Genomic DNA, 17596 nt, shown 5'->3' with positions numbered 1-17596 from the left:
ATTTTCCTCGTGTCCATCTCACGCTATGCAAAAACTCAATGCACATAAATGACCCAAAAATCTGGAATTCATTACCTGTGAATATAAACGAAACACTGTCTGTTTATAAATTCAAGTCTCTTCTTAAAAATCACCTTCTCACCCACAACTAAATAAATACTGAATAATTGTATCTCATAAATGTTTAACCTGTGACCCAATCAACCTTTGCTATTTTTAATTACATTACCTAACAGAATACTCCATTCTACTGAATGCACAGCAACACAGTAAATGGCCATATGACCTGTCTTTGAAATACTCATTTGTGCTTAATTGTTATCTAACCATACCACGGGCGGGATTTGAACCCGCAGTCAGAGAGTCTCAAAGCTCCAGACCGTCGTGTTAGCCACTGGACCATTGGCTAAAGGTTATCTGTTTACAATAATGTTTACCACTGAATACATCATTGTTTAGTTAGTCATAAGTTAATTTTAAGCCTGCCCATAATGCTCTGCATACAAGGGGCTTTGGCATGTTACACTTAACCACTGTATTTTTTTGTACTTCATTGTATCATGTTCAAATTAATAAATAAATAAATAAAATAAAACTATGTCTACAGTTCCCCAGGGTGGTTCATGGTCAACTGGTCATCCTTAGTGGTCCATGAACTTACTTCATTGTTTCAGGGCCATAACCAGCCCAGCATTGTATCTGGTCAACCCTTCATTGTATCTAGTTTACTTGAATGTTTGCAGTGTGTTTCTTCAACCAGATCTTTAAGGACTATTGTTTATGAGTTTGAAATTTCAGAAGGCAGTTTGCTTGGTGTTTTAGAACTTCCATTTTTTTTTTTACCCACATTTGTGATGCACCTTTTGTCTCATAGTTTCATACTATTTTGATTTATTGATTCATTTTGCATTTCAAATAATTCTTTGTGTCAGATTTATTTGTTTAAAAATTTGAATGAGATCTGGCAGTCTCTTCTTCCTAAGGGAGTTATAGTCAAGTGCTTTGGCTTGGTTACTTAACGAAAATACAACCTTGGTTTTGTTTTGCTGGGCAGCCATGAGGCTGAAAACTGAACACAATGGCCTCATGGATTCTATTTATCTTTCTGACAGTACTGATGGGAGTAGAACAGACCTCACTCTTGAGGCTCTCGTTTTATAGTGCTAACAATATAACAAGTTATGTTAGTAAGGAAAGTGTTCACTTCAGTCTGCCTCTACTCACTACCTCCACAATTTTGAGAATTTAAAGTAACAATAATTAAAGTATGAGTTCAGAAATGAGTAATTTGATGTACAGTGGAACCCCGGATTTCAGCCATAATCCATTCCAAGGTCGGCCTAAATCTGAAAAGGCCGAAAACCGAAGTAATATTTCCCATAAGAATTAATGTAAATACTACAATTAATCTGTTCCAGACATCCAAAAAATATTAACAAAAAATGCATTTTTGAAAGATTAACTGTAGTTTTACATACACAAAACAATGAGAACTAAATAATATGACTAATGAAATGGATAAATGAATATTTTACATCACATTTACCTTTGGAAGACTGGGAGGAGGAGGAGAGAGGAAGGACTGATTATTGTTTGGTAGGGAAATCCCCCTCCATAAGGACTTAACCCTTTCAGGGTCGAGAGGTCCTCTCCTAAACTCGTTCTCAGGGTCGAAAATTTTTCGGAAAAAAAAAATTATTTTTCTTATGAAATGATAGAGAATCTTTTCCCGATCATAATGACACAAAAAGTATGAAATTTGATGGAAAACTTACGGAATTATGCTTGTGCGAAGTTAGCGATCTCGACAATGTTTACGTATTGGCGATTTCGCCCACCTTGAGCCCTATTTTTGGCCAATTCCAGTGTACTAGTCGACAAAAATCGTAACTATTTCGCTAGAACTCCATTTTTTCTATCGAATGAGTACAAGAAACCACCCATTTACTGATTTCAACTATCCAATAAAGTAGTCAGAAATTGGCTATTTTGCCAATTTCACACAAATTTCAGAAGATGCCAATTTCCAAATAGGGTCCAGAATAAACAAGGCAGACATTCCCGGCACTAAAATAAAATTTTCTCTGTTCATTAGTCACATCCCCCAGGACTCTGTTACATCTCTTTTGCTTTCCACTTTGAATTTTTATTCTCACAAAAAATAGAAGATTTACTGTTATGTAGACTACTGCATTAGTGTAGGAATGGTATAAATAATATCAGTGTACAGTGGACCCCCGGTTAACAATATTTTTTCACTCCAGAAGTATGTTCAGGTGCCAGTACTGACCGAATTTGTTCCCATAAGGAATATTGTGAAGTAGATTAGTCCATTTCGGACCCCCAAACATACACGTACAAACGCACTTACATAAATACACTTACGTAATTGGTCGCATTCGGAGGTGATCGTTATGCGGGGGTCCACTGTACTTGTGAAAGAATGTTACACTCACCAGTTGACGTGTATTGGACATGTGGCATGATTTGTTTACTTTTGAACTTTGGTAAAAATCGAACATTTCTGCTACTTTGAGCTCAATTTCAAGGTACTTTTCATTATGAAACCAATCAAAATCATCTCAATTTCTGTAATATGTCTTCCATACTATAAAATGAGACCAGGAAAACTAAAATGCAACCATAAATACCATACAAAAATACACTGCAAAGTTGCTGTTTTAAACCAAAAATGCAGTCAGAGTTTTTTTTTCTCATACACTGTGTGCTGCAGGATTTTTTTTTATACTGTGCACACTGACCACATAGACCCATTCTTTCATATGTAGGCCTACCAGCTTTCTCTCACTAGATTTGAAGGTGCCAGAATTTAGGCGTACTAGTACATCAATAACCCTGGTGCATAAACCGTACTAGTACGTCGGAAACCCTGAAAGGGTTAAGGTATCAAGTCCCTATCCGGGGTTACTTTCCTTCTTTGTCTTTTATTTGCACTAGGACCAGCTTGAGAGTCACTGCACCCCTGTCGTACAAAAAAAAACTGTCCAGAGACGTCTGTTTCTGGTGCCTCTTTAAGATTTGCCTGAAGCGGGACAAGGTTTTGTCACTGAACATGTTGCAGATATGGCTTGTTTCAGCTTGGTCAGGGTGATATTTCTCCACAAAACTTTGCACGTCCCTCCACTTTGCACAGATGTCCTTAATCGCAGAAGAAGGCACCTTCTTCCCTCACTCTTCCTCCGCCTCTGAACCAATTTCCTCAGCTGTGGTCTGTTGCAGCTCTTCAGTGGTTAGCTCTTCCCTGTGGTCCTCCACCAACTCTTCCACATCCTCACCACTCACCTCTAATCCCATGGACTTCCCCAAAGACACACTAGATTCCACAACAGGCAGAGGGTCAACAGGGTCAGGGTCAGCCTCAAAACCTCCAAAATCCTTGTTGAGGACACATTCTGGCCACAATTTTCTCCAAGCAGAGTTCAAAGTCCTGGAAGTCACTCCCTGCCAAGCCTTACCTATAAGGCTTATGCAATGGCAGATATTGAAGTGATTCCTCCAGAACTCTCTAAGAGTCAGTTCAGTGTCCGAGGTCACTTCAATGCACCTTTGAAGCATTGCTTTAGTGTAGAGTTTTTTGAAGTTAGAAATGACCTGCTGATCCATGGGCTGGATGAGAGGAGTGGTGTTAGGAGGCAAGAACTTCACTGTTATAAAATTTAACTCCGTAGACAATTAGTCTGCCAAGTTTGGAGGATGAACAGGAGCATTGTCCAGTACCAGGAGGCACTTGAATGGGAATTTATTTTCCTGGAGGTATTTTTTCACACTCAGGCCAAACACTTCATGGACCCAGTCAATGAAAATTTGCCTTGTGTCCCATGCCTTATTGTTAAGTTTCCACAACACACATAATTTACTCTTGACGACATTGTTTCTCTTGATTACTCAAGGATTTTCAGAGTGATACACCAGAAAAGGCTTCACTTTGAAATCCTCACTAGCATTACCACAGAACAAAAGAATAAGCCTATCCTTCAGTGCCTTTTCCTCCAGTGCCTTTTCCTCCTGCGTGATGTAGGTCCTCCTTGGCATTTTCTTCCAAAAGAGGCCTGTTTTGCCACAATTGAACACTTGTTGGGGGATGAATCCTTCAGCCTCTACATACTCCTTGAATTCATGCACGAATTCTTCAGACGCATGTTTGTCTGAACTTGAACCTCACCATGCCTTACAGCACTGTGTATGCCACTATGCTTCTTAAATCTGTCAAACCAGCCTTTGCTAGCCTTAAATTTACTAACAGCAGCACTCGTTTAAAGCATTTTATTCATGAGATCCGCATGCAGCTGCCTTGCCTTTTCACAAATGATCGACTCCCCAACACTATCTCCTGCTAGCTGTTTATCATTGATCCACACCAACAATAACTTCTCCACATCTTTGATTGTCTGTGAAGCGGCAGCGGCAGCAACGGTATCCAGCCAGCTCTTCTTTCTCAAAAAACATCGCTCAACAAAACTTGTGATGGCCTAAAGTGAAAGTTCAACTACATGAACCCACGTAGACCACAACATGACCCAAGAATACTAAGAATGTAACCCAAATCTTGACAAAATTAGAAGATCTAAGGAAGACAGCCCTGCTAACCCAAACACTGCCTCCGCTGCCAGACAATCACTTAACCCAAGCTCCGAGAAAACAAGCCTTCTCCTCCATTACTACACAGTATCTACTTCAGTGATACTATGAAAGGATATCGCAGAAGAATCAACACCAGTAATAAAAGAATAACAGCAAGGACCCTAGAACTCAACTTGTCTACCCAGCAGGACGCTAGTGTATCATCAACCCCTCTCTCCGCCGCCACCCAAGGAACAACAACAACAGCAACAACAAACATGGCTGACTCCCCCTCCAACTCCACTCCCTTCAAAGGATTCACCCATGATAACTCAGGTATGATTATTCCTGACAATATCAAGGACTACATCGTTGCTCTAGAAAATGAAATCAAAGATATCAAAGCAACACTCGAGCGACGAGAATCCAAGATAACCAACCTCGAGAATAAGATCCAAAACCTTGAAGAGAAGATTACATCGGGAAGTGTTGACACAGAAAATACTCTAAAAGCAGCTATAGCCAGTCACACTGAGCAAATAACAACAATAAATATGAAGGTTGAAGAAGCAATCAAGGACTGGAATCAGAACATGCACACTCGACTAAATGAATACCTTGATTTCCAAGACGACAAAACTGAACAAGATAAGTTGTCTGATGCAGTAATAATAAACAGTCCACACATTCCTAGTGACATAACACAAGCACAGTGCAAAGAAACTGCTATCAGGATAATACAGAACCACGTACAAGTCATCGTGCAAAACAATGAAATCAAAGAAACACGTTTGCTAGGAAAACCAGGAAGTAAACACAGTATAATGATCCGACTTCATTCATACGATAAAAGAAAGGACTTAATTAAATCAGCAATTACAATGAAAAATGGAGTGTACATAAATGAGTGTCTAACAAAAAAACGTCAAAACCTTCTGTTCAGGCTGAGAAAACTTAAACAGGAAAACAAAATACATCAGTGTTTCACGCGAGATGGGAAAATACTAGTAAGGAAAACATCAACAGGACAACAATATACTATCTCAAATGAACACGATTTCTCTACCTTCCTTAGAAAAGCTGACATTTTTGTAACAGATTAGATAAGTGCCCTTAATACATATATACGTGTGGTGCATATAGTGTACGTTACTATTATATTGTACATTATTATTTTTATTATTTTTCATCACTAGCTAATGAAATACCTCCAATACTCTATACTTCTTTCTTACCACTATAAATTGCTCATAATTTTAAATTACAAGTCAAATCTTACTCCAAATTAATAATATTCATTATTCTTACCTGTCCATTTAATTTTGTTTATCACTACTTGTTTTTTAGTCACTTTTTATTGTGTATGCAATTAGTGTATATTCCAATTACTTTTTTGCAAGTACCAAAACTATCTTTTGCTAGCTAGTACCAACTACCTCATTTTTTTTACTTTTATTGTGCAATAAACTGCTCAATTTATTTAATATTACAAATCAGATCTTACTCCTAAACCAATATTATTTCATAGTGACCACCTGTCCATTTAACTTTGTTTACCATTACTTAATTTTAGTCCCTCATATATTTTCTCCTTTATTTTAGCTTTATATAACTACCCTAGTTTATACATTCACAATTGTTAAAATAATCAAGGTGCTATTCTCAGGTGCTAAAGTAGAATAAGTTCACAACTTTGCCATTATATTCCAAAACTACCTTAGCTCATTATTTTACATTTGTTAAATAATTCAGGAGCTATTTTTTAGCTTAAGACTATTTACTTTGTTTTATACTTAATTCTAACTATAGATTCACTACAAATCTTATGATTACAAGCATTGATCCTGATACCAACCTCTTATTTAACGACTTAAATGATTCAAACAGTTACTGTAATTACTACACTGCAGAACAATCAAAGGCACTTCTCAGTGCCAACAACAACATAACTATCTTTAACTACAATATCAGATCTTTAAGCAAGCATTACGATGACCTCATAGCATTACTAAATTCCTTACATGCCAATATGTCCATCATTACACTAACTGAAACCTGGCTAAAGCCTGATAGTACAGATGTCTATGCCATTCCTGGTTACACAGCCATACACAACTGTAGGCCAGACCAACAAGGGGGTGGCACAGCCATATACTACTCAGACCAACTAGAATGTATCACTAATACTTGCACAAGGGATGAACATGGGGAATATATAATAGCCAAATTCAAATCCAAATACCTACAAAAACCTCTCACATTGATAAACATTTACAGAGTTCCACAGTCAAACATTAGCCAATTTAGTCAAAACCTAGGAAGTATGATAACTGATGCACGCATGAACAAAGATCACTTACTACTCTCAGGTGACTTCAATATAAATCTCCTGCAAGACCAGGACCCACACGTTACTGAATTCACAAACACAATGAGTAACTGTATGTTGCTACCAACAGTAACAAAACCTACAAGAGTTACAGAGACTAGTGTTTCCCTACTTGACCACATCTGGACCAACACCATATCCCCTTTAAAATCAGGCATAATTACAGATAATACCACAGACCACTACCCTACTTTTCTCATAACAACTCTTGGTAAATTACCCCAAGACACTACTAAAGTCACCTTCAGACTTCACAATGAGGCAGCCATTAATAACTTCACAACAGCAGTAGCAAACATTGACTGGCACACTGAGCTAGAAATCTATACAGATATTGACGAATGTATTAATAATTTTCTAAAAAAGACCCAATACCTCTATAACAAGCACTGCCCTAAAAAAACTAAACAGATGACAGCTAAGAGACTGAACAGTCCCTGGTTAACACCCAGCATTCTCAAATCCATAAATACAAAACACCAATATGAAAAACAGTACAGAATGGGTCACATAACCAGAGACCAAACAAAACGTTACTCGTCAATCCTAACCAGCCTGATAAGAAGGGCAAAAAAATTGTATTATGAGAACAGATTATCCAACTTACGAGGTGATATAAAAAAGACCTGGAAAACCCTATCAGAAATTCTAGGAACAAAAAAGATATCACGAAATAGCGAAATAAAATTAGCAAAATCAGATGAACCCCAACTCCCACCAACAGAAACAGCAAACAGACTCAATGACTTCTTCTCCACTATAGGACAAAACCTTGCCAATAAAATCCCAAGCTCAGATACCCCACCAAATGACTACCTCACTGGCAACTACCCGAACACACTGTTCGTAGCTCCGACTAACCCATACGAAGTCTCCCTTATTATCAACACGCTAAAAAACAAGGCAGGAGATTTAAATACCTTACCACCCTTTATATACAAAAAAGTGTCACAAGTGCTATCACCAATCATTGCAACACTCTTTAACAAATCCATTGAATCCTCCACCTTCCCCACAGTACTCAAAATAGCAAGGGTCACCCCGATCCACAAAGGAGGAGACCAAACAGAGTTGAATAACTATAGGCCAATATCCAACTTACACCCTCTCTCAAAAATCTTCGAAAAATTAATTCATAAACGAATCTACTCCTACCTTATCTCCCAAAACATACTCAACCCCTGCCAATTTGGATTCAGGCCAAATAAAAATACTAATGATGCTATTATACACATGCTAGAACATATATACACTGCAATAGAGAAAAAAGAAGTCCCACTGGGGATCTTCATTGACTTACGTAAAGCTTTTGATACAGTTAACCATGACTTGCTCCACGTAAAATTGTCACACTATGGTATAAGAGGGCACTCCCTCAACTACCTCAAGTCATACCTCAGCAACAGAAGCCAATATGTGTATGCAAATGGGGCAAACTCTTCTGCACAACCAATTACAGTTGGTGTCCCACAGGGAAGTGTCCTTGGCCCTCTTCTCTTTCTCCTATACATAAATGACCTACCAAATGCTTCGCAATTACTCAAACCCACACTATTTGCAGATGACACTACATACGTCTTCTCCCACCCGAGCCCAGTCACGCTAGCCAATACTGTAAATACAGAATTACAGAAAATATCTACCTGGATGAGGACTAACAAACTTACACTAAACATTGACAAAACCTACTTCATTCAGTTTGGTAACAGAGCTACAGATGTCCCTCTTAACATAATGATAAACGGATCACCTATCACAAAGCTAACAGAGGGAAAATTCTTAGGAATCCACCTTGATAATAGACTCAAATTTCATACACATATACAACAAATTTCTAAGAAAATTTCCAAGACTGTAGGCATACTATCGAAGATACGGTACTATGCTCCACAGTCAGCCCTCCTGGCCCTATATCACTCTCTTATTTACCCCTATCTCACCTATGGAATTTGTGCATGGGGCTCAACAACAAGTAACCATCTCAGACCACTAATTACCCAACAAAAGGCTGCAGTTAGAATGATAACAAATTCTCACTATAGGCAGCACACTCCACCAATATTCAATACACTAAACCTATTCACCATACAAAACATTCATACTTATTACTGCACCTATTACATACATAGAACACTTAACTCTGATATTAACCCTCCCCTCAAACATCTCCTTGCCAACCTCAACAGAACGCATGACCATAACACAAGGCACAGATCACTCTTTGATGTTCCTCGTGTCCATCTCACACTTTGCAAAAACTCAATGCACATAAAAGGCCCTAAAATCTGGAACTCATTACCTGTAAATATAAAAGAAACACTACCTGTTTATAAATTCAAGTTTCTTCTCAAAGATCACTTACTCACCCAAAACCAAATAAATACTGAATAACTGAACCTTATAAATTGTATATCTTAAATGTTTCTCACAATTATATCACATAAATGTTAAACCTAAAACCCAATCTAACTTTATTATTTTTTAAATACACTACCTAACAGAATACTCCATTCTACTGAATGTACAACAATGCATACAACCATATGACCTGTCTTTGTAATACTCACTTGTGCTTTATAGTAATCTGTTTACATTAAAGTTTTATCACCGATGTCATCATTGCTTAGTTCATCTTAAGTTAATTTTAAGCCAGCCCGTAATGCTATGCATAGTATAAGTGGCTTTGGCATACTGCTCTTTTCTGTATTTTTTGTACCTCTGTATGTGTGCACAAATTTTTAAATAAATAAATAAATAAATAAATCTTTGTTTCGTTAGCATATTTACCCCTTTTGCAACATTAGCTTCCTTGATTTCTACTTTCTTTGCCAGGATGGAAGTGATTGTTTATTTGGATTTGTCATACATCCTGGCAAGCTCGAGCACACATACACCACTCTCGTACTTTGTTACAATTTCTTTCTTGAATTCTGTCATGTTTCTCACTTTCTTTACCAGAGGGCTGGCACTAGGAACTTTCTTTGGGCCCATGGTAGCTTATTTCACAGGCACACTCAATAAACAACCACAAAAAACAATGGATTATGATGAAATGTTTGGATGAATGCGCAGAGTGTTGTTCACTCACCAAGAGAGAGCCGCCAGATTGACTCATGCACGTGGCGTGGTGGGCAGATGCATCCAATATGGCCGATTTCCGAGTTGCTGGCTGAAATCCAAGATAGAATTCCGGCCAAAAAAGTGGCTGAAATTTGGCCAATATCCGCACCGGCTGATATCCGGGGGTCCACTGTATTTATTAAGAAGCATAACAACATGGTAACATTCAAATGACAGAACCTTCATATCTACAAGAACTATGTTATTCCCCATCATTTGTTTTAAGGTGTCATTGCATTGGAGGATTTTAAGTTTAAATCTTAGTAGACAAGAGTCAAATAGGAAAGGTGAGGGAGAGCTTTTTTTTTTTTTTTTCAAAATCTGCCTTCCTATAATTTATCGCTGAGACAAAAAATTATAGATAATTGTTTCGTGAAAAAAAACTACCTTTTTGCCAAGCTGCTGAAAAATACAGCAACCTTTTGTTTATTAATCGACAGTTTTTTGTTACAACTTAATTTGAGTTCATGGATGATGTTGCCATGAGAGGGGAGGGAGTGAGAAGAGATCTACTGTTAACCCTTAAACGGTCCAAACAGATCGACGTCCAAATTCATAGTGCTACAAAAGTAGATGTAGATAAAAGTTATTTTACACGTTTTCAAATGTAAAACAAAAAAAAAAAAGACCTACGTTTTTTTACATACTTTCAGATGTTGAAAAAATGTATATATATGTTTGTACCGTTGAAGAGTTAACCCTTTGACTGTCGCGGCCGTATATATACGTTTGTGAGGTACCGTGTTTGACGTATATATACTCATAAATTCTAGCGGCTTCAAATCAGGCAGGAGAAAGCTAGTAGGCCCACATGTGAGAGAATGGGTCTGTGTGGTCAGTGTGCACCACATAAAAAAAATCCTGGAGCACGCAGTGCATAATGAGAAAAAAAAAACTCCGACCGTTTTTTTTAATTAAAATGCCGACTTTGTGGTCTATTTTCGTATAGTATTTGTGGTTGTATTCTCGTTTTCTTGGTCTCATTTGATAGAATGGAAACTATATTATAGAAATGGAGGTGATTTTGATTAATTTTACTATAAAAAGAACCTGGAAATGGAGCACAAAGTACAGGAAATATTTGATTTTTGCCGATGTTCAAAAGTAAACAAATGATGTCATTGTCCAATAAATGTCCAAATAGCCATTCTAATACGCAGTCATGAATGGGTTGATGTAATTTTTACAATTATTACAGTATTGCAGTAGTCTGCATAACAGTAAATCTTCTATTTTTTGTTTGAATAAAATTTCAAAATAAAAAGCAAGAGTAATATCACAGGGACCTGGAGACATGACTGATGAACAAAGAAAATGTTATTTTAGAGCCAGGAATGTCTGCATTGTTCATTCTGGACCTTATTTTGAAATTGTCGTATTTTTTAATTTTCGTGAAATTGGCCAAATTGCAAATTTCTGACCATGTTATTGGGTAGTTGAAATCGGTAAATGGGCAGTTTCTTGTACTCAATCGATAGAAAAAATAGAGTTCTGAAGAAATAGTTATGAGTTTGGTTGACTGGAATAACGGAATTAGCCGAAAATAGGGCTCAAAGTGGGCGAAATTGCCGATTTTTAAATATCGCCGAAGTTGCTAACTTCGCGAGAGCGTAATTCCGTCAGTTTTCCATCAAATTTCGTTTTTTTGGTGTCTTTACAGTCGGGAAAAGATTCTCTATCATTTCATAAGAAAAAATAATTTTTTTTTTTTTCGAATATTTTGCGACACCAGAAGCAACTTCAGGATTTGGCCCTTCGACAGTCAAAGGGTTAAAGCTTTTGAAGTGAGGGAAGGAGTTCAGTAGTGTTACAGTTGGTACCTCTGATGCAGAGGTGTCATGGGTGGGGGCACCCCGGGTGACACCCCGGCACCCCGGCACCCCGGCACCCCGGGTGACACCCCGGGTGACACCCCGGGTGACACCAAGGGTGACTTCAAGGGTGACACCAAGGGTGACATCAAGGGTGACACCAAGGGTGACACCAAGGGTGACACCAAGGGTGACATCAAGGGTGACACCAAGGTGTGACACCATAAACCATAGAGCCTCTAAAGAAGGTGACACTAATGCACAAAACAGTGCTGCAGCAACATAAGAGAAAAATCCTTTGTTTCTATATAGCCTATTATATGATTACAGAGTACAAATAGGCCTGTATAGGGAAAATCATTGATTTTGAGGATGTCATAGATGATTTTGCAGGATTGAAGGCGAGGAAATGTAAGATCAGATTCACTGAGATGTTACCTGTACTCAAGGTCAGATCGGAACTAGTGTTTCTCTGATATTGCAATGTTTGTCTTTATTTTTCAAGTTTTTTTTTTGCATTGTTGAAGATGAATAAATGTTGGATGTGTTGGCTGTACTGAAAGTGGTATTTAAGTTTGTTTCCTCAATATTACTACAATTATTTATTTTATCATTAATAAAGTTGAGAAGTATTCTCCTGTTCGGTTTATGGCCCTTAAACATTCTCATTGTTAAACATTAGTCACTGGTCATGCAGTAGTGACAGAACTGGAGTTTACCCCCCATCCCCCCCGCCCTTGAATTTCATGGGGGTGGCACCAAAGATGTCACCCTGGGTGACACCAACCCTAGTAACACCACTGTTCTGACGGAATGTAATACTGTAAGTATTACCTCCGAAACCTTTCTATTAGGATCCTGGTTTAGCCTAGACTGTAGAGCATCTGACTTTCAACTTACAGACCGCAGTTCTAGCCCCTTGTCCACCCTTTTGTTTATTTATCGACAGTCGTTTATTACATCTTGAGTTAATAAGTGTACTTTATTATTCTGAAGACAATAGTACTATAAGCATTACAGGCAGACCTTGCTTTACACTGCTTCACTTTACACCATTTTGCTAATGCAGCAGTTTTCACTTATACATATTCTTCATTCTTCATTTATTCAGACTTCTTACAATATTCACCACTCACTATATGGTAAGGATGAAAATATTTTAAGGTAAATAGTATGTGTACTGTATATGCATTTTTTAGGCCTAACTCTGTTGCTAACCTAATATATGATAGTGTGAAGATGTTATCAGGCTTTTATATGCTTTTGTAACTAAAAAAGACTATGTTTCACTGTACACCGATTTTTGGTGTACAGCAGTAGACCAGAACCTAACCTGCTGTATAAGTGGGGCCCTAACCTGCTGTATAAGTGGGGCCCTAACCTGCTGTATAAGTGGGGCCCTAACCTGCTGTATAAGTGAGACCCTAACCTGCTGTATAAGTGGGGCCCTAACCTGCTGTATAAGTGGGGCCCTAACCTGCTGTATAAGTGGGGCCCTAACCTGCTGTATAAGTGGGGCCCTAACCTGCTGTATAAGTGAGACCCTAACCTGCTGTATAAGTGGGGCCCTAACCTGCTGTATAAGTGAGACCCTAACCTGCTGTATAAGTGGGGCCCTAACCTGCTGTATAAGTGAGGCCCTAACCTGCTGTATAAGTGGGGCCCTACAGTAGCCCAGAACCTAACCTGCTGTATAAGTGAGGCCCTAACCTGCTGTATAAGTGAGGCCCTACAGTAGCCCAGAACCTAACCTGCTGTATAAGTGAGGCCCTAACCTGCTGTATAAGTGGGGCCCTAACCTGCTGTATAAGTGAGGCCCTAACCTGCTGTATAAGTGAGACCCTAACCTGCTGTATAAGTGAGACCCTAACCTGCTGTATAAGTGAGACCCTAACCTGCTGTATAAGTGGGGCCCTACAGTAGCCCAGAACCTAACCTGCTGTATAAGTGAGGCCCTAACCTGCTGTATAAGTGGGGCCCTACAGTAGCCCAGAACCTAACCTGCTGTATAAGTGAGGCCCTAACCTGCTGTATAAGTGGGGCCCTACAGTAGCCCAGAACCTAACCTGCTGTATAAGTGAGACCCTACAGTAGCCCAGAACCTAACCTGCTGTATAAGTGAGACCCTAACCTGCTGTATAAGTGAGGCCCTAACCTGCTGTATAAGTGGGGCCCTACAGTAGCCCAGAACCTAACCTGCTGTATAAGTGAGGCCCTAACCTGCTGTATAAGTGAGGCCCTACAGTAGCCCAGAACCTAACCTGCTGTATAAGTGAGGCCCTAACCTGCTGTATAAGTGAGGCCCTACAGTAGCCCAGAACCTAACCTGCTGTATAAGTGAGGCCCTATCCTGCTGTATAAGTGGGGCCCTAACCTGCTTTATGAGTGAGGCCCTAACCTGCTGTATAAGTGAGACACTAACCTGCTGTATAAGTGAGACCCTAACCTGCTGTATAAGTGAGACCCTAACCTGCTGTATAAGTGGGGCCCTACAGTAGCCCAGAACCTAACCTGCTGTATAAGTGAGGCCCTAACCTGCTGTATAAGTGGGGCCCAAACCTGCTGTATAAGTGGGGCCCTACAGTAGCCCAGAACCTAACCTGCTGTATAAGTGAGACCCTAACCTGCTGTATAAGTGGGGCCCTACAGTAGCCCAGAACCTAACCTGCTGTATAAGTGAGACCCTACAGTAGCCCAGAACCTAACGTGCTGTATAAGTGAGACCCTACAGTAGCCCAGAACCTAACCTGCTGTATAAGTGGGGCCCTACAGTAGCCCAGAACCTAACCTGCTGTATAAGTGAGACCCTACAGTAGCCCAGAACCTAACCTGCTGTATACGTGGGGCCCTACAGTAGCCCAGAACCTAACCTGCTGTATAAGTGAGACCCTACAGTAGCCCAGAACCTAACCTGCTGTATAAGTGGGGCCCTACAGTAGCCCAGAACCTAACCTGCTGTATAAGTGGGGCCCTACAGTAGCCCAGAACCTAACCTGCTGTATAAGTGGGGCCCTACAGTAGACCAGACCCTAACCTGCTGTATAAGTGGGGCCCTACAGTAGCCCAGAACCTAACCTGCTGTATAAGTGGGGCCCTACAGTTGCCCAGAACCTAACCTGCTGTATAAGTGGGGCCCTACAGTAGCCCAGAACCTAACCTGCTGTATAAGTGGGGCCCTACAGTAGCCCAGAACCTAACCTGCTGTATAAGTGGGGCCTTACAGTAGCCCAGAGCCTAACCTGCTGTATAAGTGGGGCCCTACAGTAGCCCAGAACCTAACCTGCTGTATAAGTGGGGCCCTACAGTAGCCCAGAACCTAACCTGCTGTATAAGTGGGGCCCTACAGTAGCCCAGAACCTAACCTGCTGTATAAGTGGGGCCCTACAGTAGCCCAGAACCTAACCTGCTGTATAAGTGGGGCCCTACAGTAGCCCAGAACCTAACCTGCTGTATAAGTGGGTGTTGCAACCCCTGAATGGGTTACAGTGATTATTATGTATATATAATGTATATTATCTTTTCATATAATTTTATATTGCTTATATTTGCGATAATAGCTAAATCGTAAATGTATGACTTTATATTATTATTTGACTGTTATATTGTTATTTAGCTTATGTTGTTAGGATGTATATAAAATGTGCTCAGTTAGTCTTGATTGTCAAACTACTGTAATTATCGCTTGTCGCTCGTTATACTGCCGGCTTCTGAGCTGCAGTTGTCCACGTAGCTATCACGTGATCGAGGGGGGGTGTCCTCACCTCTCGTGAAGTTTTCAGTCTGCTAGAGACTCGCTTGGTGGTTGGACAGATTGTCTGTCTCATTTTTCTTGTTAGTTCTGTAGAACTCTGTTCACAGAACATTGTATAGACTTAGTGATTTTCGACGTTGTACTGAGGTTGTGTGTTGCTTAGACACTCTGAACATCTCAGGTCCTTAGCTATAGCTTCTGACCTAATTTTGTATTGGTTTCTGTGTATTGTCACAGTCGCGTTTTTCCTATGCTGAACGTAGATTCAGTATTATGGGAGTTTTGTAACTTTTGTGGAGGATCTGCTGATGGTCCCTACTTAGTGTCGTTATATTATCTCCTTGATCCTGATTGTGTCGCAGTCGCTTGATATTGCATTGTTATTGGGCTTAGCATTCTTTGTTGTTCAAGCAGATTGTTCGGGTTGCCAGTCGGTCAAGAAGTTAGTTTATTTGAGGACTTTGTCAGTCACTTGTTTAAGTCTTATTCGAGTCTTGAGACATAGCTAACTACTTAAGAGCACTTACACACATACACACTTACTTGTACATATTTTTAATATCTTATTAAATGTTAATGTACCTGACGGTACTTAAGAATTATAAATGTGATATGTGCTTTCAGCACAATAATATTGAACTCGAGAGATTGATTTTATTTTGATTGCTGTGATTTAATTTACTTTGATAATATACCTCTAGACAACTTACTACTTAATCAATTTATTAAATTTTAATTTCTCTAGTTAGTAGCCTACCAGTTGTAATCCTAAAGCACTAATGAACCATACTGAATTTTAATGGATAATTGGACAAGGATACTGACTACTTGTTACGAAAACCCAGTAACAGGCTGGATGCTAGAAGGGCAGTCCTTTCTAGTATTCACTGGAGATCTCTAAGCTTTTAGAATCGCGTTTTTTGTAACAGTGGGGCCCTACAGTAGCCCAGAACCTAACCTGCTGTATAAGTGGGGCCCTACAGTAGCCCAGAACCTAACCTGCTGTATAAGTGGGGCCCTACAGTAGCCCAGAACCTAACCTGCTGTATAAGTGGGGCCCTACAGTAGCCCAGAACCTAACCTGCTGTATAAGTGGGGCCCTACAGTAGCCCAGAACCTAACCTGCTGTATAAGTGGGGCCCTACAGTAGCCCAGAACCTAACCTGCTGTATAAGTGGGGCCCTACAGTAGCCCAGAACCTAACCTGCTGTATAAGTGGGGCCCTACAGTAGCCCAGAACCTAACCTGCTGTATAAGTGGGGCCCTACAGTAGCCCAGAACCTAACCTGCTGTATAAGTGGGGCCCTACAGTAGCCCAGAACCTAACCTGCTGTATAAGTGGGGCCCTACAGTAGCCCAGAACCTAACCTGCTGTATAAGTGGGGCCCTACAGTAGCCCAGAACTTAACCTGCCGTATAAGTGGGGCCCTACAGTAGCCCAGAACCTAACCTGCTGTATAAGTGGGGCCCTACAGTAGCCCAGAACCTAACCTGCTGTATAAGTGGGGCCCTACAGTAGCCCAGAACCTAACCTGCTGTATAAGTGGGGCCATCCTGTATTACTTACCTGTGTCATGGCTAGTAGGGAAAGGTACACTGTAGAGGTGAGTATAGTGGTCAGTACACAGGCAGCTGCAACACTCCTACTGTATCATGTCCCTACACTACCTCCCACCACCACCACCACCACCACCACCACCACCACCACCACCACCACCACCACCACCACCACCACCACAAACTGGTTGCTCACTCCTCCAGCGTGGTAGTGAGTGACCTAGGAGAAGAACGCTTCCTGCATCACTAAAATGGTGAGGTCGAGAGGTACTGAAGATGAGGGAGTGGTGGAGAGGCACTGAAGGAGATGAGGGAGTGGTGGAGAGGCACTGAAGGAGATGAGGGAGTGGTGGAGAGGCACTGAAGGAGATGAGGGAGTGGTGGAGA

The 17596-nt window shown here is 40.2% G+C and overlaps 1 protein-coding gene across 1 annotated transcript in view; it reads right to left on the bottom strand.

Annotated features, from left to right (window-relative positions):
* LOC138852733 (uncharacterized) overlaps positions 1 to 17358 on the bottom strand; it is an 86589-nt gene extending 69231 nt beyond the window's left edge. The window contains exon 1 of the mRNA XM_070085295.1: positions 17220 to 17358. Coding sequence (XP_069941396.1) covers positions 17220 to 17228 — 9 coding nt within the window. The 5' untranslated portion in view covers positions 17229 to 17358. The remainder of the gene's footprint in view (positions 1 to 17219) is intronic.
* Between the last annotated feature and the right edge of the window lie 238 nt (positions 17359 to 17596).

The sequence above is a fragment of the Cherax quadricarinatus genome, chromosome 15, assembly GCF_038502225.1.
Source record: "Cherax quadricarinatus isolate ZL_2023a chromosome 15, ASM3850222v1, whole genome shotgun sequence".
NCBI lineage: Eukaryota > Metazoa > Arthropoda > Malacostraca > Decapoda > Parastacidae > Cherax > Cherax quadricarinatus.
Note: the sequence above shows the minus strand (reverse complement) of the source record. Positions and strands in the feature narration are given on the sequence as shown.